The following is a 22,825-nucleotide window of genomic DNA, read 5'->3' on the forward strand; positions in this document are numbered from 1 at the left end:
TAGAGTTTTTAGTTTGGGGTTTTGACAATTGCTCCAGATTGTTATCATCGAACATAGTTGCAGAGGAAGTTTAAAATGTTCTTAAACCCTCAATTGGGCTTTGTTTTTGTCTATATAATATAGAGATTTTCAATAATATTCATTAGTTATCTTTATGTATAGAGAGGTTCTTCTCTGTTTTGTTTTCAGGAGTAAGTATATGCAGAGTTGAATAGAGCCTTTTTCATTAGTGTTATAATTTTAAAAATTTTTTATGATTTTTGAAATCTTTTTGTTTAATTTTTTCTTTTTGTAATTGCTTATCAAATGCCAATGCTTTGGAGGAATGTTATGTTTTTCATAAGCTAATGAAAGCTTTTTTTTCGTAGGTTTGCTCCCCTTAGCTTGAAAGCTTAATAAAATTTGGAAAAAGCTTATCCAACATTAGATTAGGTAGGTTGTTTGTTTTGTGGATTTCATAAAAAAATGCTCCCATTCATGTCAGAGGACTTTTCCACTCCCGATGTACGAGGTTATTTACAAGTTGCGCTGTTGTGTGGTGGGTGACCAGCGGTTTCATCTTGTTTTCTTCACTAGACTTGCAGATCTGTAATAGAAATTGTACAACAAATGTAGTTAAAAACAGGTAAAAGCGTGCTAAGTTCGGCCGGGCCGAATCTTATATACCCTCCACCATGGAACGCATTTGTCGAGTTCTTTTCCCGGCATCTCTTCTTAGGCAAAAAAGGATATAAGAAAAGATTTCCGCTGCTATTAGAGCGACATCAAGCGATATATGTTGGCGACCTGTGTAAAATGTCAGCCTATTCAAATAAGAATTGCGCCCTTTGGGGGCTCAAGAAGTAAAATAAAGAGATTAATTTATATGGAAGCAGTATCGGGCAATAAACCGATTCAGACCATAATAAACACGTTTGTTGATGGTCATGAGAGGATCCGTCGTACAAAATTTCAGGCAAATCGGATTATAATAGCGACCTCTAGAGGCTCAAGAAGTCAAGATCCCAGATCGGTTTATATGGCAGCTATATCAGGTTATGAACCGATTTGAACCATACTTGGCACAGTTGTTGGATATCACAACAAAATTCTTTGTGCAAAAATTTATTAAAATCGGATAAGAATTGCGCACTCTAGAGGCTCAAGAAGTCAAGACCCAAGAGCGGTTTATATGGCAGCTATATCAGAATATAGACTGATTGGAACCATACTTGACACAGTAGTTGGACATTATAAAATAACCAGTCGTGCAAAATTTCATTCCAATCGGATAAGAATTGCGCTCTTTAGAGGCTGAAGAAGTCAAGACCCAAGATCGGTTTATATGGCAGCTATATCAGGTTATGGACCGATTTGAACCATACTTGGCACAGTTGTTGGATATCATAACAAAACACGTCGTGCAAAATTTCATTCCGACCGGTTAAGAATTGCGCACTCTAGAGACTTAAGAAGTCAGGACCCAAGATCGGTTTATATGACAGCTATATCAGGTTATGGACCGATTTGAACCATACTTGGCACAGTTGTTGGACATCATAACAAAACACGTCGTGCAAAATTTCATTCCTATCGGTTAAGAATTGCGCACTCTAGAGACTTAAGAAGTCAGGACCCAAGATCGGTTTATATGACAGCTATATCAAAACATGGACCGATATGGCCCATTTACAATACCAACCGACCTACACTAATAAGAAGTATCTGTGGAAATATTCAAGCTGCTAGCTTTACTCCTTCGGAAGTTAGCGTGCTTTCGACAGACAGACGGACGGACGGACGGACTGACGAACGGACATGGCTAGATCGACATAAAATGTCTCGACGATCAAGAATATATATACTTTATGGGGTATCAGACACACATTTCGAGGTGTTACAAACAGAATGACAAAATTAGAATACCCCCCGCAATAAAGGCGCTTTTTATGGTAACAAAACCTTAAATCGAGAGATCGGTCTATATGGCAGCTATATCAAAATCTGGACCGATCTGGACCAAATTGAAGAAGGATGTCGAAGAGCCTAACACAACTCACTTTCTCAAATTTCAGTAAAATTGGATAATAAATGTGGGTTTTATGGGCTAAGACCCTAAATCGGTGGATCAGTCTACATGGGGGCTATATGAAGATATAGTCCGATTTACCCCATCATCGAACTTAACGTGCTTATGGGCAAAAAAAAAAGAATCTGTGCAAAGTTTCAGCTCAATTTCTCTGTAGCGTGATTTCAACAGACAGACGGACGGACATGGCTAGATCGTCTTAAATTTTTACGCTGATCAAGAAGATATATACTTTAAAGGGTCGGAAATGGATATTTCGATGTGTTGCAAACGGAATGACAAAATGAATGTACCCCCATCCTTAGGTGGTGGGTATAAAAAAAAATAATGGGGGTCATTACGAGAAATCCCCATGCAAAATTTCAGCTAAATCGGACATGAATTGCGCCTTCTACAGCTTCAAGAAATATATTCGGTAGATCGGTTTATATAGGAGCTACGTGAGGTTTTGAATCGATTAAAACCATACTTGGTATATGTTGGAGATCATAGAAAAATCATCGTGTAATATTTCAGCCAAATCAGATAAGAGTAGAGGCTTCTAGAGGTTCAAGAAGTAAATTCGGTACATCAGCTTGTATGGTAGCTATATCAAGTTTAAGACCACTTTGCACCATACTCGCGACATTTGTTGGAGGTCGTAAGAAAAATCATCGCTTAAAGTTTGCGACGCCTAAAGGCTCAAGAAGTATTGGGTCTTTAAGTTCGGCCGGGCCACCCACCACTTCGGATATATACAGTAACGTAGGATTGCCCAAAAAGTAATTGCGGATTTTTCATATAGTCGGCGTTGACAAATTTTTTCGCAGCTTGTGACTCTGTAATTGCATTCTTTCTTCTGTCAGTTATCAGCTGTTACTTTTAGCTTGCTTTAGAAAAAAAAGTGTAAAAAAAGGTATATTTGATTAAAGTTCATTCTAAGCTTTATTAAAAATGCATTTACTTTCTTTTAAAAAATCCGCAATTACTTTTTGGGCAATCCAATAGTTAGAATAAGACTTTACCCTAAAGATTTTAACTCATTATAGTACTAGGAACCATGGTAAACAATTTTGTCAAGAATAGAACTTTGGTGGAAAAACTTTTATCTACAGAAATTTCGTTTTGTAAAACGTCTTTTTTGGTTAGGATATGTTGACATTTCTGTCCCTCTATATATATTAACCAACTTATGTCATAATACGGTAAAAAATGCTAAAAATGCTTTATATATACCGATGGAGGGTATATATATCTGCAAATCTGGACCGATCTGGGCCGTATTGAAGAGGGATGTCGAGGAGCCTAACACAACTCGTACCTCTTGGCTTGTGACTTGTGGCGCCGTCCTGTTGGAACCACATCTCCTCCAAGTCCATATCATCCAATTGGGACCAGAAATATTCTGTAATCATTGAACGATGGCGACTCCCATTTACAGTAACGTAGCGGTCTTGATCATGACGGAAGAAGTACAGCCCAATGACATTATAAATCGCACCAAACCGTAATTTTTTTCGGGATGCAATAATGACCTATGGAGTACGTGTGGATTGCTATCTACCAATAACGCATATTATGCTTACTGACGAAGCTATTCAGCCTGAAATGAGCCTCATCGTAGCGCTCTTAACGTTGAGGCCAACGAACGAACTGCCACTGTCAATTTGTTCCGTAAACTCAACATTTTCATCATGGTGAAGTACACGAACGAGCAACGGTTGCAAATCATAAAAATTTACTACCTAAATTCAGAGTCGGTGACCGTTACTTTAAGAGCAAAATCAGCTTTACCGACGAGCCCATTTTTTACTGAACGGGTTCGTCAAAAATTAAGATAGGGGTTTTGGTCCGGTGAAGATCCACATGTGATACTCAAAAAAACACTTCCTCCACAAAAGCTGTTTGGCAAGGTTTGCATGACGGCGGCATCATTGGGTCATACTTCTTCGTCGATGATGCCAATCGTCACATTACCGTGACGCTACGCTACCGCACCGTGCTCACTGATTATTTTTGGCCTTAGGAAGTAATGGACCTGGACGACTTGTGTTTTCAATACGACGGACGGTACCACAAGCCACACAGTACACATTACAAAAAAAAAAAAAAAACACAAAATTTACAAATATTGATTCAATCATTTTTTAATTGAATATGATTTTGTTTGCCATTCTTAATTGAAAAATGAATTGATTTAATTAATGTTTTAGTTGAATCAGAAAAATTTTATGATCTCGCCCTAACAGGCAAAAAACTTGAGAAATGAAAAATTCGGCGGAGCCCGGTCAGGATTCGTGGACACACGGAGCAACAGCGAGAGCCATTGCCGTTGTCTTAGCCTTCGAAGCCATCAATACAACTTCCAACAGATGCACAAAAGTCATGTGTAGTACGGAAGAAGTGTAATCTGTCACAGAAAGAATGTCTGTCATTACACAAAAATGCATGCATTAGGAAAAGTACAGCTAATAGACAGGGTTGTCGAGTGTGGTAAATGTATCATAGATGCGTTTTCGCTATTAATACGATTCAAATACAACATACCAACGCACGGCCCTTGAAGCCATCACACCTTATATGGTTGAAAAGTCTTTTAACCAAAGACGAAACGTGTCCCATAGTGATTGGTGTGGTGGTGTGGTGGTTTGCTGGTTTGCATATATACCCGAGGTGGTGGGCATCCAAAGTTCGGCCCAATTGCCATTTTGATTATGCAATTTTTCATATTTTATTTCATACAGTTTTCCAATATTTAAATTTAAAATTCATTGAAGCAGTTTCAATTAAAAAAAAATAATTGGTTCAATTAATTTGGTGATTGAAAACGATATTTTTTTCAGTGTATGATCGATTTACTGGAGAATAAGTTTAATGAGCGTGTAATCTCTAGAAATGGTCCAGTCGATTGGGCACCTCTTTTGCGCGATTTGAACCCTTTAGAACATTTGCCTCGGAGCTACGTCAATGCATTGGTCTATGCCAACAAACCCTAGACGTTGGAAGAGTTCAGAGCCAACATTGAACGGGAAATATCGACCGTTTCGGCTGAAATATGTGGCCGAGACGTCGAAAATGGCCGAGATAGCCACAGATCGTATATCTTACAGAGCGATTGAGCATTGACGTTTATTTTGAATAATCTGCCCATATTAGTACTCTGTAAAAAATGTTTCTGTGCTCCAACATTACACAGACGATTCGAGGAATGATTTGGGGTTTCATAAAGTCGACTCAAGAAGAGGTGCTCTAGAGCCTTACCTTAACATTTAACATCAGTTTCGTACACTAATCTCATATATCGTTTGTTGGATAGAAACTCTAGAGGCTTTTTGAGTAATGGGACTCATAGTTGGCACTAAATTTTGATGTGAGGGCACAGATACTTTCTATTTGAGTACCCTTCATGTTTTGATTGGGTTTTTATTTTGTAGATTTGTTTCGTACTCCCACATACCTTCCGTTTGATCACATATTGATGGGATCCGCTCACATGTCCATTTGGGGGTAAGCGGCCCCCGCACTTGGCTCCAAAATTTTGATATATTCGTATTGAACTTCCGAATTCCTTAAATTTGAACTCTACTCCAAAATAACTTTACCTTAAGTTCCATATCATCCTGGTCAGTCTACAGGTCGGCTTAAGGGGGTGAAACAGCCTCTTTCCCCTTGGAACCAAATTTTGATATCATATTCGTACTCCCCTTCCAAAAAGCTTTCATTGGAGTCCCATATTGGCCCGATCCGTCAACATGTCCGTTTGGGGGCTTTTGGGTAGGGCCCCCAACACTTAGCCCTACTAATTTCCCTACTTTATTATCCTAAAGGACTACCCCAATTACTTACTTTCTTTATTTTGAATACCCTACACCACTACTGTGGTACAGGGTATTATAACTTAGTGAATTTGTTTGTAACTCCCAAAAGGAAGAGAGATAGACCCATTGATAAGTATACCGACCGACTCAGAATCAATTTCTGATTCGATTTTGCTATGTCCCTCTGTCTGTCCGTCCGTCTGTCCATGTTAATTAGTGTACAAAGTACAGGTCGCAGTTTTCATCCGATCGTCCTAAAATTTGGTACAGGCATGTTTTTCGGCCTAGAGACAAAGCCTATTGAAATTGGAAAAAAATCGAGTCAGATTTGGATATAGCTCTCATATATATGTTCGTCCGATTTGCAGTGATATTGCAATAAAATGGTCTTTTGTAAACCCATTCTCTCAAAATTTGGCAGGAAGGATTTTCTTTTGACTCTCGACATTACTGGTGAATTTCATGGAAATCGGTTCAGATTTACATATAGCTCTCATATATATTTATATATATAGTCCGATTTTAACTTCTGGAGTAACGGCAAGCTCAATTATTGACCCATTTTGCCTAAATTTTACAGTATCTGAGAAGTTTGCTCGAGATCGGTTCAGATTTAGGTATAGCTCCCATGTGAATGTTCGTCCGATTTTGAGAAATATTGCAAGAACGTGCTCAGTATTAAATGTATTCTTTCGTCATTCTTTCTTTCGTCCATCAAAATTGGTTCATAATTGGATATAGCTCCCACATTGTATTTATAGGGTAGGTGTAGGGTATTATACAGTCGGCACCGCCCGACTTTTGTCTCTCCAACTTACCTTCGCACACCGTGTCTTGGACTTACTGGTGGTGTTCTTGCCGGTGAGGGTGGTGCTGAGGAGCCCGACGAGGCCAGTGATAGGGTAGAATTGCGTGGTGCTGTGCATCCTAAATAAATAGCAGATCCTTTATCGGTGTCACGCAAATCGACACGTGAGCCATGGACGGACGATGGCACGGAACCTGACGACAAAGACTGTTCTATAAGAGAATAGACCCAAACCTTGGTGTAAAGTCTCTACGCACCTGTATAGGAATGTAAACCAGCAGGACTACTGCGAGGGCGCACCGCCAAGCCACTAACCGTGCTGGCACTGCGTTGCAAATTAGCTGCCCCATTACTGCCGCCACCGCTGCTGCTACCACCGCTTTTGGCGCCGGCGGCAGCACCACCCGTAGCCCCATTATTCGATCTTTGAGCCTTGGGTGAGTTGTCGGCTTTCGTCGCATTGCCCGTCAAACGGCTGCCAGCACTGCTGACACGTGGCGAACGTGTGGAGTTTCTCGAGGGTGACCGCTGCAGTTGTCGCTGTTGTTGACGTTCTTGGGCTTCTTTTTTACTGGCCTCAACGGCAGCCGCATATTCGGCAGCCTCGGACGAGGTGGTAGGACTTAGGTGGGCCTCTTCGTCTTCAGGTATGCGTTCGCCGCCCAATGAGCGACGTGCACCCACGCCTTGGCCTGAGTGTTTAGGTGAATTTGGGCACGATTGAGCGGTGGTAACGCCTGGTGTCGATACTTGTGGCCGTAGGCGTGATCGTGTTGAGGCAGATGAAGGTCGTCGGCGGAAAAGACCTTTGGTGGGGTCCATGTTGCAAACACCTGCAATGGGAGGCAAACATAAACACGTTGTTTTCGCCACACACACACACAGACAAACGAAATGAAATAAAAGATGAACGATTTGCTAAAAAATGACTCGAAATAAAAATTAACTTTTTATTGTTGCAATATGAAAAAAATACATAAAAAATTCAGTGATTTATGAATGCTAATCGGAGTCACGCTTCTGAGGCATGTCCAAAGGCTTGTAACGTATGACATTTTCCATAACAAGTTCCCCCTGATCTGCTACCATACATTGGGGTTTATTGTCTATGTCACTGGATGATGAGGACTTTTTTAAGTTTCTGGGCGTCTTCCATTGCTCGGCGGCAAAGCATAGAGTGTAGCTTAGATTATGCTTGCCATCTGACGATGAGGAATCGGCACTGTTTGCATGACATGATTTTGCTGGTTTTTCTTTAACATCTACAACCAACGCACCTGTGGGACACTTTTCGCCACGCACACAATTTCCCTCACAAATATCGCGATTTTGCAAGAGCTCCTCATAGTTGTCCAAGGCGGCCATACATTTAATACGATCGAGTTTCTCCAAGGCCATCGAAGGATATCGCTCCCTCAGGCGTCTTCTCTCTTCGCTAAGGCGATACATTTCGAATTCTTGCAGTTGCGTCTGAAAGCCCACATTCGGATTGGCCACAGCCCTGCCAGCTCGCACCACCTTTAAGGCATCCTTCCAGGACAAATTGGTGGCAGTCATTATGTAGGCCACGGCCACGGTGACTGATCGTGACATACCAGCCAAGCAGTGAATGAGGACATTGCCCTCTCGCAAACGGGCAGCATGTATGAAATCATTGCAGACTGTAAAATATTGTGAGAGATTTTGATCGGGGGTATCGGCAGCCATAACGCACAGATAATGTTTATCCTGGAGAAAAAGAGTAAGAGAGAGAGAGAGAGAGAGAGAGTGAGTGAGTGAGATAATAATAATAAGAAGAGTAAAGAGGTTGACAGCAGGAGAGTAGTGATGTAACTAAAAAGCTAAAAATTAATAAAAATAAAAATAAGTAAAAGTGGGCTAAGTTCGGACGGGCCGAATGTTATATACCCTCCACCATGGATGCCATTTGTCAAGGTTGCCCGTTATCTCTTTATAGACAAACAAAGGATAATGGTTTTGATTTTCGAGACAATTTTGTAGAAGTTACTGTGCAAAATTTCAGCCAAACCGGATAAAAATTGGGGGACCGGTTTATATGAGAGCTATATCAGGTTATAGACCGACTCAGACCATATTTGGCACACATATTTAAGAAGTCGTTGTACAAAATTTCAGCTATATCGGAAAAGAATTGCGCCCTCTAGAGGTTGAAGAAGTCACGAGATTGGAGATCGGCTTATATGGGAGCTATATCAGGTTATGAACTGATTTATATCATACTTGGCATAGGCTTTGCAAGTCCAAAAAAAACACGTTGGATAATAATTGAGCCTTCTAGAGGCTCAAGAAGTCAAGATCCGAGAGTGGTTTCAGGTTATGTACCAATTTGGACCATACTGGAACAGTTGTTGAAAGTCACAACAAGACACCTCATCCAATATTTCAGATAAATCGGATAAGAACTGAGCCCTCAAGAAATTAAGATCCAGAATCGGTTTATATGACAGATTTATTAAAACATGGACCGATATAGCCCATTTACAATCACAACTAGTGTTGACGTTTTTGGTCAGGTTCCTACCCGAAGTGGATGGATTTGGCATCATATAAATACCAAGCCAATTACTAAAAAAATCTTCGTGAATAACTTAAAATTATTTCACTTCTTGTCGCCACTATGTATTCGTGTCGCGGAGCATAATACTGTTACAAGGGGTATCACTGTTTCAAATCTCAGAGAAAAAGTTCTGGCCTCTGAAATGATAAAGGTTTAATATTGACTATAACTGGTACGAGTCAGAGAACTGCATGAGATCCAATATTTGGCACTCAATAGTCACTTTGTCCAAAGCAATTGTCTGTATCGCATGCCATATAAAAACAAAGTTAGGTAGAAACACACACACACTAATACAATAGGGTGAAAGATGCGCGAACATTTCAGTGGATGTGATTGTCAATTTGGTCGACGGACAACGGGTGTGGTTTGCAAATTAACACTACTCAGATGAATGCCATATAAAGCCAAAGCAAGCAGAGGAATCAGACATCAAGTTTGCCCTTGCCCTTTTTTTATTTTTCGATCAGAATTCTGTCTGTCTTCCTCTGTTCAAAAGTGACAGACGTACTTCCATTTTTTTTCTTTATCCAAGCCATTACAAAGCATGCAAATTAATTTCAGCTCTCATAACTTTGGACGGTAGCTGTGTGTAAGTGTGTGTGTTTGTGTGTGTGTTCTATTCAGTTACGGTCATTGTAAGCCCTCGTGAGTAGTGCTCAAAATGTAAAATACGGCCAGCAATCATTTTATTGCTCATCACCAAAAACGCTTAGAATAGCTCAACTAATTTAAAGGAGTGTTTTATGTTTTGGTCGTTGAGAGTCGTAAGCGTCAACGAATGCTAAGTGTAAGGTGTGAGCTTGCCATTCGCTGCATGTCTACCATGTGCACTGTTTTTAAGGTGACTTTCTGCTGTTCTCTGGTACGAGCGTCAAGGAATCAATTCCAAATTTCATAAATTATGGCTAAGAAATGCGACTGGTCGGATCTGTTCCATGTTCAGATGTTGAGGGGTCCATGCAACTCACTGTTACGGCGAAAATGGACAGTAAATGCGCATTTATTCTCTCATCTCATTCTTAATCGGGGCGAAATACAAAAGAGTGGCAACACTGATCACAACCGACCTACACTAAAAGAAATACTTGCTCAATATTTCAAGCGCCTAGCTTTATCCCTGCGACAGTTGCAGACGGACGGACATAAAATGTCAAGACGACCCTTTGTTGGGTCTGATGTTAGAATATTTTCCGAAGTTTCTCATGTTTTATAAAAAAAATTTGCCGATTGATCAGATTTTTTAGATCATTTCCGCCTTTTTTTTGTGTTTATGAGCGAAAATATGCAAATATTCTACACATGGTTAGGTTAGGTTTAAGTGGCAGTCAGCCATCAGACTCACTTAGACGTTTTCGTCCATTGTGATACCACAAGAACAGAAGAAGGAAGATGCCTTCTAATTCCTACCGTTGAACCATCCAGATCGCTTTAAAAGGCCCAATAACTTGCGAATGTTCACATCCGCTAAATCAGATAGGTTCTCAAATAAATGAGAACCTAAAGCGGAACTTCATCTAACTGCTAGTGCGGGACACACATACAGAAGGTGTTCTATAGTCTCTTCTTCTCAGCATGTTTTCCGATTAGACAGTGAACTTTCATGACGGACATGGCTGCCTGGCTGTCTGAGAAGATATTTATGCCAATCGTCGTAATGACATTTGGCCGTAACCAACTTCTTGAGCCTCTAGAGTGCGCAATTCTTATCCGATTGGAATGAAATTTTGCACGACGTGTTTTGTTATGGTATCCAACAACTGTGCCAAGTATGGTTCAAATCGGTCCATAACCTGATATAACTGCCATATAAACCGATCTTGGGTCTTGACTTCTTGAGCCTCTAGAGCGCGCAATTCTTATCCAATTGGAATGAAATTTTGCACGACGTTTTGTTTTGTTATGATATCCAACAATTCGGCCTAGTATGGTTCAAATCGGTCCATAACCTGATATAGCTGACATATAAACGATCAAGAATATATATACTTTATGGGGTCTTTGACAAATACTTCGAGGTGTTACAAACGGAATGACTAGATTAGTATACCCCATTCCATGGTGGTGGGCATTGAAAAAATAAAATATTTTGAAATAAATCATAATTACTTTCTTTATGAACTTACCGGCAACAATCTACGGGGACTATCATGTATGGCCACTATGTGGGTTATTTGGAATTTGTCCAGTTGTTGGGTATCTTTGGAGTCTCGATAATTGCCCACATATAAACCAGGCAATACCTAAAATGAAAATGTTAAAATTGACAAACAATTACCAACCAATATTTATTTAATCCATTTTAAACGTAGTCTTGCCATGGACATGGAAAAATTCATCGCAAGTTTTGTGGAAGAAGGGTGTAGGTGTAAATCCAAATGCAAATGAGAACTGAGAGTTGTTTTGTAAACAAATTTCATGACAACCCAAGAGCTCGGTAGCCATGGTATACAATCATATACAAGGTAAGCTCAGATGCCCAACAACAACGAATTAGGATACAACAATGGTTGAATCATATAACAGGTATTGTCGGATGACCAACAACAACAAATTGGGATTCAACTCTGCTCCACTCACTTTTGTCAAAGCAAATGTAGACACACAGAAATGTCAAAGAATTGACATGCCTACATATGTAAATAACAAAAAATATTTGAGAATGTTGCATTCAATAAAACAAAGGCATGAAGGAAGGAGTTGAACGCAAAATGTTCGCACTTCTAAGAGAAAACCCCTGAATGCGTTGTGCAGATAACTCAAGGGAGAGTGCGATAATGTTGGATGCGGAATGCGGAATGCTGGAGCCTATATTTACCATTATAATGAGGACTTCAGGTCGATTTGTGTTATGGAACATGCCGTAGTGCAACATATTTTCATATTGCCGCAATACCAACCACTAATGGTTGGCGTCATTTCGTCATTTTGCCTGTAACACATCGCAATCAAAATTTCTGACCCTTAAAGCTTTCCGGACAACTATGGGACACAACACTACGGGCACACTTTTATAGAATAGGTGCTGCAAGTGGCAGCGTTAGTGGGGAAAGTGAAGCATTTCTTATGCCAACAATGAACTTTCGTGGTTAACAAATACCGACACTCGGGTGGGGACCAAGTCCTGTTTGGGAGGTGTTTTGGAAAAGGGGTGGACCCCCAGAAACGTGGTCCCACATTTGGATATCAGATTCGTATTCTACTCGCAAATACCTTTCATTTGAGTCCCATATTGCCATGGTCGGTAAATATGCCCAATTTAGGGGTGTTTTGGAGCTTGGGTGGTCCCCCTAGCACTTGGTCCGACAATTGGATATCAGATACGTTTTCTTATCCTAAATACCTTTCATTTGAGTCCCATATTGTCGTGATTAGTCTAAGTATAAGTTTAGTAGGTTTTGGGGGTGGGGCGCCCCCCCTAGGTACCCCATCCGAAATTTGGATACCAAATTTTTATTTTTGGGGTACTAGGGTACTATATGAGAGCACACAAAATTTCGCTTAAATCGTACCACCCATCTCCGGCGTTTCTGAAAATAAGGGTAAGGGGGGAGGGTCCGCCCCCCTTTAGATATCAAAAAATTTAGTACCCCATTTTCACCAAGAGATCATTATGCACCATCAGTGAACGTTTCAAGAAAATCGGTTCAGTCGTTTCTGAGTCCATAAGGAACACACAAACAAACAAACCCACAAACAAACACAAATTGATTTTTATATATTGGGTTGCCCAAAAAGTAATTGCGGATTTTTTAAAAGAAAGTAAATGCATTTTTAATAAAGCTTAGAATGAACTTTAATCAAATATACTTTTTTTACACTTTTTTCCAAAGCAAGCTAAAAGTAACAGCTGATAACTGACAGAAGAAAGAAAGCAATTACAGAGTCACAAGCTGTGAAAAAATTTTGTCAACGCCGACTATATGAAAAATCCGCAATTACTTTTTGGGCAACCCAATATAAGATTTCAAGTAACGGTTTGTCATTTAGATGTCATTTATGTGAAATGTATACGACAGTCCAGTGGGACGATACAACTCTGAGCATCCTTAAGTTATAATCAGCTGGGCTAGTGCCGCTACCTTATATTTTATCCTACCATGCTGGTAGCAAACTCATAACAAAAGCTGAAGGAAAACACAAAGATATGCATGACGGTATGTTATTCTACAAAGTTTTCCTTTTCTTCCTTCCAAAGCAGTAGAATTGCCAATAACAATACCCCTTTATAAAATGAGCCATCCATCATATCCTTCTATTGTGTTCTTTAAACATTTTTGTTTTTGTTTGATTTTTAAAGACCTTTTTTTCAGACACTTCAAGGCAACGATTTAAGAGCCATTAAGTTAACCATTTTATTCAACGTTCTTCTTAAACACCAAGTGAGAGCTTTTTCGCACTCTCTTAAACTGTCAGAAAAGGCTGAGCTTTTGTTGTCATTGTTGCCAGCTAAGAAATAATAGAATATTAGGGGGGTGAAAAAGTAAATGGCTTTTGAAAAACAATTATCATTTTTAGGGATGGAATCAAAGACCGTATACGACCAAGACATACGGTGTGCTTGGTCCTCCTAATATCGTAAAAGTGGCAGAGATTGATAGAGTGGCATTCGACTCTTGCATGAAGATTCATGCAAGTTGGCATGTTTAAGTTCGAAGATGGACTATATCGGACTATATCTTCATATAGCCCCCCCAATCTTAGGCCCATAAAAGCCACATTTGTTATGCGATTTTGCTGAAATTTAGGACAGTGAGTCATGTTAGGCCCTTCGACATCCTTTGTTAATTTGGCGCAGATCGGTCAAGATTTGGATATAGCTGCCATATAGACCGATCATCCGATTTAGGGTCTTAGGCTGGTAAAAGCCGCATTTAATATCCGATTTTGCTGAAATTCGGGACAGTGAGTTGTGTTAGGCCCTTTGACATCCTTCGTTAATTTGGCGCAGATCGGTCAAGATTTGGATATAGCTGCCATATAGACCGATTCTCCGATTTAGGGTCTTAGGCTCATAAAAGCCACATTTAATATCCGATTTTGCTGAAATTTTGGACAGTGTGTTGTGTTAGGCCCTTTGACACTTTTCTTCAATTTCATTCAGATCGGTTCAGATTTGGATATAGCTGCCATATAGACCGATTTCTCGATTTAAGGTTTTGGCCCCATAAAAGACGCAGTTATTGTCCGATGTTGCCGAAATTTGGGACAGTGAGTTAAGTTAAGCCCCTTGACATACTTCTGCAATATGGCACAGATCGGTCCATATTTGGATATAGCTTCCATATAGACCAATCTCTCGATTTAGCATTTTGGGCCCATAAAAGGCGCAGTTATTGTCCGATGTTGCCGAAATTTGAGACAGTGAGTCTAATTAGACAATTCGACATACTTTTGAGTTTAGTTAGGCTCTTCGACGACCTACTTCAATTTGGCCCAGATCGGTTCAGATTTGGATATAGCTGCCATATAGACCGATTTTTTGATTTAAGGTTTTGGCCCCATAAAAGGTGCAGTTATTGTCCGATGTTGCCGAAATTTGAGACAGTGAGTTAAGTAAAGCACCTTGACATACTTCTGCAATATGGCACAGATCGGTCCATATATGGATATAGCTGCCATATAGGCCGATCTCTCGGTTTTAGGTTTTGGGGCTATAAAAGGCGCATTTATTGTCCGATGTCCCTGAAATTTGTGACAGTGAGTCTAATTAGGCTCTTCGACATACTTTTGCAATGTGTCACAAATCGGTCCAAGTTTGAATATAGCTGCCATGTAGACCGATATCTCGATTTAAAGTCTTGGGCCCATAAAAGGTTTATTTATTGTCCGATTTCGCCGAAATGTGGAACAGTCCTTTGTGTTAAACTCTTCGACATTGTTCTGCAACTTGGCCCAAATCGGTCCAGATTTGGATATAGCTTCCATGTAGACCGATATCTCGATTTAAAGTCTTGGGCCCATAACAGGCGCATTTATAATTCGATTTCACTGAAATTTGACAAAGTGACTAAGGTTAGGCTTTTCGTAACGCAGAGATATGTGATTGCGCAACAACATTAAGCAGACCGTACGATGCGATTGGTCTAATCTCACTTTTCAAAGTCTAAAGTTCGAAGATGGGCTATTTATGCCCCATATAAACTTATCTGAAATTTGCATATCCCGATTTCGCTGAAATTTGGCATAGTGAGTGTTGTTAAAACCCCCAATATGCTCGAAACGTATAAGGCCCCTCGATATTCATACCGCGTATATTCTCGATCTGATTACATTCCAATAAAGGTGCCACATATACCGATCTTCCGATTTAAGGTCTTACACCCAGAGAAAAGTTGATACCGAACGTGCTCATCTCAGTACCATACGGTATTGATAGTAAAGCAACACCGTACGGTACAAACACAATACCGCATGGTATGGATGAGACATAAATTGATTACGAGTATTGCCTTTTATATTTCGGGATTGGATACCCCTTGTGTTGCAATCTGCCAACTGACAGCTCTATCGTAAAGCTTGACATTTTTGAGGTTATACGCACTCAGAAATCAGTTGTTGTTCCGAAAGAAATGCTCCAAAAATACGATCACGGTGCTTCGAAACACGTCTATGACCGCCCCCCTTCAGATATTGCAAAATTATATACCCCGTTTCCGAAATGGGTCCATTCCACACATTCTGGGAACAGTTCAAGAAAATGGGTTCAGCCGTTATAGAAGAATTAAAACATTTATTTGCCATTATAATTTAATCCTTGTAGTTTGCTATCTGTTTGTATTAGACGAGTTTGTATGTCTCAAATGCTGACATCACTACAACATACATTTTATTTAATATGCATGTATGTAAATCAAAAATAGTCCCCTATATATTACACCCCACCCACATGTATACACAATTCCGTATATATGACAAGAAATAGTAAAAAGACCTACCTTGTTCATACCATTTCCCATCTTGTTGTATCATTAAAATTTTGACTAGGCAATGGTTAAGGAAAATCTGAAAAAAGACAAGAAAAAAAAACAATAAACTTGAAATGTAACTGTGAGTAAAGTTTTGAAAATGTAATGGAATTATAGTTTGGTTGCCCCAAAAGTAGGCATTACTTAAAGAACAAAAGAAAACCCCTAAAGTATGCTTCAGAAACTTCCAATGTGGCTATGCGAATGTAGAGGGAAGAAACAAAAATATTATTTAAAGTTTGAAGAGCGAATTCCTATGAAAGAATATAACGAAGCACAAAATCTCGTTATACTGGTCGTGGATGTTTTTTTTTTTAACCTCAAACAACTATGATTCTTCTTTTGCATAAGAAGTTGTCTTTTCTTATACATTTTATAAATAATAACTGGTAGGAAAAAGGCAACACTTTCTGTTTCTTTGCATTCATGAAAAAATATTTGAGAAATTTACTTTACAATAACAGAGGCCTTTCTTTTGGCTACAATGAAAAATATCTTTCTTTTAATACCAACACCCGAACCCTAAAGTCTTATCGTAGGTAATAACACAGGCATATTTGTTTTAGGACATTATTGTTGTCTTTACTTTTGGATCTCCTTATCACGTACACATTTTTGGCAATGATTTGGCTTTGACTTGCCTAAGACTGGATCAAGGAATCAATATTTGCAATATTTTCTATGCCAATAGTGTTAGTGAAAGTCATAGGTCATCAAGTTTGCATTTCTCATGTTTTGGTTGTTGCTGTTGTCGATGTCATCATTGTCGTCATCATCTTTTACACAGATTAAAATGCTAAGAAAGCTTTTTTCTTTTATTTCCCTTAAACAAAACAAACAAACTGAGCTCTTAGAGAAAGAACAAACAACAAAGCACAAGTTTAGCATTTTGTTGTATTGCTTTGCATACTTTTAGGGGCTTTTGACTAGGATAATGTTACTTTGAATATTTGTTGGCCCAGAAAATGCATTTTGTTTTTGTTATTGCTGGGGACAATGCTTTGCTTAAAGAGGTGTTGTTGTTGTTGCTTTTGCCATAGTGAGTATTTTTTGCATGCATTAGACTCCCAACTCACAACAGTTGACAGCAACAGTTTGTTGTTGACTCAAATACTTATGAGCTTGTTAGCTTTTTTTTTATTATTATATTGCCTAGTTTTAGGCTTATTTGACATTGAATACCAACGAAAGACTGAATGAAACACACAAAAAATATCCAGCCAATGTTTGAACATATGGTTTGGGGGATTTATTTTGTTTTGTTTTTATTTTTATACCCTCTACCATAGTATGGGGGAATACTAATTTCGTCATTCTGTTTGTAACATCTCGAAATATTCGTCTAAGAGCCCATATCGTGATGACATTTTAAGTCGATCTAGCCATGTCCGTCCGTCTGTCCATCTGTCTGTCTGTCAAAATCACGGTAACTTTCAAAGGAGTAAAGCTAGGCGCTTGAGATTTTGCACAAATATTTTTTATTAGTGTAGGGCGGTTGGGATTGTAAATGGGCCAAATCGATCCATGTTTTGATAAAGCTGCCATATAATCCCATCTGGGGTCTTGACTTCTTCAGCTTCTAGAGGGCGCAGTTCTTATCCGATTTGACTGAAATTTTGCATGAAGCGTTTTGTTATGACTTCCCGCAACTGTGCTAAGTATGGTCTAAATGTGTCTATAACCTGATATAGCCGCCATTTACACCAATCTCCAGATTATAATTCTTGAGCTTTTAGAAGGCGCAATTTTTACACGATTTGGCTGAAATTGGTATGACTTCCAATAACTGTGTGGTCTTAATCAGTCCATATACTGATATAGCTGCCGATCTCCTGATTTGACTTCTTGAGTCCTAGACAGCGCAATTCTTATCCCATTGGGCTGAAATTTTGCATATGTCGTTTTGGTATGACTTCCAACAACTGTGCCAAGTATGATTTAAATCGGTCTTTACCAGTTATAGCTGCCATATAAACCGATCTCCCACTTTGACTTTTTGGGCCTCTTGAGGGCGTAATTATTATTCAATTTGTCTGAAATTTTCGAGGTGATTTTTCTATGATTTGTACTGCATGACAAGTACTGTCCACATCGATGAATAAGTTCATATAGCTCATATATATTTGAAAAAAAAAAAAATAATCCAAAAAAATGAGATCCATGGTGAAGGGTATATAAGATTCGGCTCGGCCGAACTTTGCAAGCTTTTGCCTGGTTCGTCTACATTCATTTCACGTTCGTAGCCATGCAATGCAGTGGCAAAAGCAGACGGATTTTGCAGAGGCGCTATGGTAGAGACCAGGCGCCACTAGAATGAGGATAAAATTTCATTAGAGCCATGGTCATAGACACATGTATGACATGGAATAGTTTGGGATGAATGTAAAAACTTCTAGGTCATGAACACCAGATGAAACATAACAAAATATTATACTGAAATTTTCTATGTAAGCTTGAATTTCAAAGAAAGTTAATTGAAATGATTTCAATAGAAATTACTATCACAAGTTGATATAAGTTTTGAATGATGTTTACGCCAAAATTAAATTGAGTGTGCCTTCTAGCCACCAAACAGCGTATTGAGCCGTATAGTAGGGTGTACCTCCTTGCCACCGTGCCCGAAACCCCGTTTTATGTCCTTCTTGCCCTCGAGTCATCATATTCGGTGAACCCGATTCAGGACCTTGTATTAGGGTGTATCACCTAGCCACCAAACCACGAATCGTACTGTATATTCGAGTGTGACTTCTTCTACCTACCGTGCCCGAACATCAGGGACTGCCCTGATCATATGGATTTCTGTGACAAACCTTGCCTCTGGTTAGCTGTTCCCCACCCAGAGGTAGTTTGTCGTTACACAATTTAACGCTTTTTAACTAATTTTGCCTACTTTTCCCAACAAATAGGCCTTTACACCATATCCACAATCCCATGGCAGCCGGTTGTACGCACCGGATTGACCCGATGGAACCCTCATTGGCAAGGACGGCCGCCTCAGTGTACGTGTTCGTCTTTTTCTTTCGTCATGGGAGAGGCACATCCCGAAGTGCCTTCTCCGCACGCTTCTGGTCCGTGCCGGGATTGAACAGAACCCCGGACCCTGGTTATGTTCGGTTTGCCAGAATCGCCTCCATCATCGGTCGGTGTCGGTGAGGTGTAACCGGTGCATGGAGTGGGTACATTTCCGATCTTGCTCTGGCCTCACTTCACTGCGGGAGTATAGTCATACTGGTTATGTCGCAAGGTGCTGTGCGAACGTAGCCAGCAGTGGGTCACAAGCGTCGTCGTCGTCGCCTTCGGCGTCCTCGTCGTCGGACTATGTGACCCCCCCGACCTCTCCTATGCGGCAATATACGCAACGGCGGCATCCCAGCCAAAATATTGCCAGGCCAGTGCCGGGAAGTGTATCGTTTTTGCAGCTAAACTGCAACAGACTCCGTGGCAGGACTGATGACATTGTGAATTTCATGAGTCGGAAGAGCATATTGTTCGCAGCGATCCAGGAGACAAAGCTGACCAACACCCACAGCTTGCACAGTTGTCATGGATACAATGTGCTACGTAAGGATCGCTCAAGGAATGGAGGTGGGGGATTGACCTTCGTAATACACCATTCCGTGCAGTATGAACCTATCTCGCCTGCGCTTGACGCTAGTGACCCATACATGGAATGTATGGGGATAGCAGTCATGTCTGGTACTGCCGAGATAGAGATATACAACGTGTACATACCGCCGGTTGGTAGCTGTGTCCCGATTAATGGCCAGGCTTACAACCCCGACATAAGTGGGTTGCTATCTGGCCATAATCGTCTGGATCTAGGGGTCTTTAATGCGCATCACACTTCATGGCATTCTCCCCTAGGTAACGATCAGCGTGGCATAGCTATGGCAGGGCTGATCAAAAGCTCCACATTTTGCACGGTGCATGAGGATGCCCCCACTAGAATTACGAGGAGGTGCAGCAGTTCGCCCGACATCTCCATTGCATTCCCTGATCTCCTGAATGACGTATCCTAGCAAGCCGTCATCTCTTTGGGGTCAGACCGCCTCCCCATAATTTTCACCATCGACCGACCACCCGACTTCATAAACTCTGAGTGCCGGACGTTTATCAATCATAAGAAGGCCGATTGGGCTGGCTTCGGAGAGTATACCAATCGCCGCTTCAGTGAACTGACACCTCCCTCGGATGTGCAAGTGGCCGAGAGGAAATTTCGAGACATCATTAACACAGCAGTCGCTCGCTTTATACCAGCCGGTCGAATAACCCAATTCCCGGAGCAAGCAGTGGTACTCGCAGTCGAGCGTGATGGGATTCGTGCTATGGACCCCACTGGCTGGAACACTTGGAGCAATGTAACTTAGGCACCGGTGTAGGCAAACTGTGGTCTACTGTTTAGTCACTCTCGAACCCCGGTAGACGGGATGATAGGACATCAGTCACTTTTGGCGAAATAACCGTGACAGATCCGAAGAGATGTGCCAGGTTGTTCAACCGTCAATTCATTGTGCATCCCGAGAGAGACAGGGCAAGGAGGAGAGCCATTCGCCGTATTCGTGGTCTCCATGCCGATGAACAGATATCACAATTTACAGTGGGCGAAGCTACGAATGTCATCCGTGACGCCAAATCATCTAAGGCGTTGGGCCCCGACGAAATCTCTACATTGATGTTGAAGAATCTGGATTCACCTGGAGTTGAGTACCTTACTACTATCCTTACTACCTTTTGGGCTGTTATCGCAGAGACCATCCAAATCATCATCTTGTGGATAAATATCCACCTGATATATAAATATCCACCTAGATATCCTACATGATCTAGAGCGTGAGGTTCAGCGCTACAAGAGAGAGAAGCTCTAGATCAAGCGGCATATCCAGCAGGTTTAGACAACATTCATGCAGACACGGTAGCAGATGCGGTGAATGGCTACCGTGTGAATGCAGTCCTTGGTGAACGACCGCCTCTCATTGCACCTGAAGAAATTGACCTCCCCCAGCAAACCAGAGTAGTTCTGGCTCAATTACGTTCCGGCAGATGCAGCCGCCTCAACTCCTACAGAGCAAGGATTGATGCCGACGTGCAAGACGTATGTCCCGATTGTAACCAGGGACCGCACGATACACGTCACCTGTTTAACTGCCCGGCTACACCCACTCGACCATCTTAGTCGCAGAGTTCCTGGGCCTTGCCACTCAACAGAATCAAGCAGACGAAAGATAGAACACAATAAAGTCCTACAACCACATACCTAAAAATCACCCTTTCAGTTTTTATCTCCTTTATTTTTTGAAATTTTTTACCCCCGAAAAAAGACAAGAAAACTCATTTGTTAATGTCTTGGCAATTATTTTAAATAAATACAAATGAAAAGCATTTCCTCTGGGGCATGGCATGCTGTGCATTCTGCTCTGAACTCGTATGTAGGCTGGCAAGTAATTGAAAAGACTACAAAAACTGCTAGCCACTCTTTTTCTTCTTTGGCGACATAAGTATGTCGTGAATTTAAATGTTCTTCTTTGCCTACGACTGCATTCGTTCTAGACCAACTGCAAGCAAAGTCACAACTACCATATCTACTACAAGAAGAAGAAAAAGCCTACCTGTCTAAAATCTCTCTCTCTCTCTAGTGGACCTTGTCGTTGGAAAATGAATGGGTTTTGGCCGCCTTTATTGCTGTCGGGCATAGAGACCAAAGGATGAGTAGCCAAGAGTTTGCCTTTAATGGCAGCATAAGTTGTAAAATTTTGTTTGTCTTAGCTTCCGTGATGCCAGCCATACGGTGTAGTCTACAAAGGTGTGAGTGTGAGTGTGTTTGGGTATGGGTTGTGTCTCATCTCCCTCCAACCCAAGGGCTTGGGGTATTCAATGTGTGTCAGTGTGTTGAGTGTTTGTTGAGATGACTTTTGCTTTGTGTCTTTGGCTTTGTCTTAGCCATCAACATGACCGTGATTTTATTTGTTAGGTAGAATGTCAACAACAACGTGGAGAAAATCCCCCCACCATCAACAACTCCTCTCAGGGTTAAGCACAAACATTGAGTGAGAGAGCATCCCTGAAGGCCATTCCTAATCATTTTAGTTTGTATGGTGTATGGAGAGATGCATTTTTATTAGTCCAAGTTGCATGTACGTGGGCAAGAAACTTTCAACAAAGTGACAGAGAAAGTGGGGGAGAGAGAGAGAGAGAGAGAGAGAGAGAGAGGGAGAGGCTTGGAAGAGATTGAATTATTTAGAAAATTATATAAAGCAGAAATTTTGTCCCTTACAAGGCAGGCAAGCCATTTAAAGTTTAAATTGAATATTAAAATTTTATGCGAAATAAAGTTTTGTACATTTTCAGACTTCAAAAGGACGTGGGGGAGGGGAAATGTTTTGTTTTTTTTAATTAAAATTTACATATATATTTAAGAAAATCATGCTGTGGAAAGGATGAGTTCTCCCAGGAAAAGACACCAGTTGAGGCAAATAGATCTGGGCGCAGATATTATTCATACAATTTTATCTGTAAAAAATGGTAGCCAATAAAAATTTAGCTCTATGCAGAAATACAATACATTTTCAAAGCTTTCTAAAAAATTTTTTCCTTTTTCACTAAATTTGT

The 22,825-nt window shown here is 40.5% G+C and overlaps 1 protein-coding gene across 8 annotated transcripts in view; it reads right to left on the reverse strand.

The window, feature by feature from the left end:
- Nucleotides 1-407: 407 nt before the first annotated feature.
- The window catches only part of LOC106089613 (serine/arginine repetitive matrix protein 2), a 119,575-nt gene continuing 97,157 nt past the window's right edge, over nt 408-22,825 (reverse strand). For 5 of the 8 annotated variants that reach the window (XM_059361168.1, XM_059361145.1, XM_059361160.1 and 2 more), the window contains 6 exons: nt 16,190-16,256; nt 11,378-11,494; nt 7,951-8,401; nt 6,931-7,506; nt 6,684-6,867; nt 408-586 (listed from right to left, as the gene is read on the reverse strand). In XM_059361168.1, the coding sequence (XP_059217151.1) occupies nt 556-586; nt 6,684-6,867; nt 6,931-7,506; nt 7,951-8,401; nt 11,378-11,494; nt 16,190-16,210 (1,380 nt within the window). In that variant the 5' untranslated portion in view covers nt 16,211-16,256 and the 3' untranslated portion in view covers nt 408-555. Of the gene's footprint in view, nt 587-6,683; nt 6,868-6,930; nt 7,507-7,950; nt 8,402-11,377; nt 11,495-11,569; nt 11,625-16,189; nt 16,257-17,160; nt 17,249-17,295; nt 17,388-22,825 lie in introns of those variants that run through there. The other 3 variants (XM_059361172.1, XM_059361164.1, XM_059361174.1) reach the window with 3 other exon arrangements.

The sequence above is a fragment of the Stomoxys calcitrans genome, chromosome 1, assembly GCF_963082655.1.
Source record: "Stomoxys calcitrans chromosome 1, idStoCalc2.1, whole genome shotgun sequence".
NCBI lineage: Eukaryota > Metazoa > Arthropoda > Insecta > Diptera > Muscidae > Stomoxys > Stomoxys calcitrans.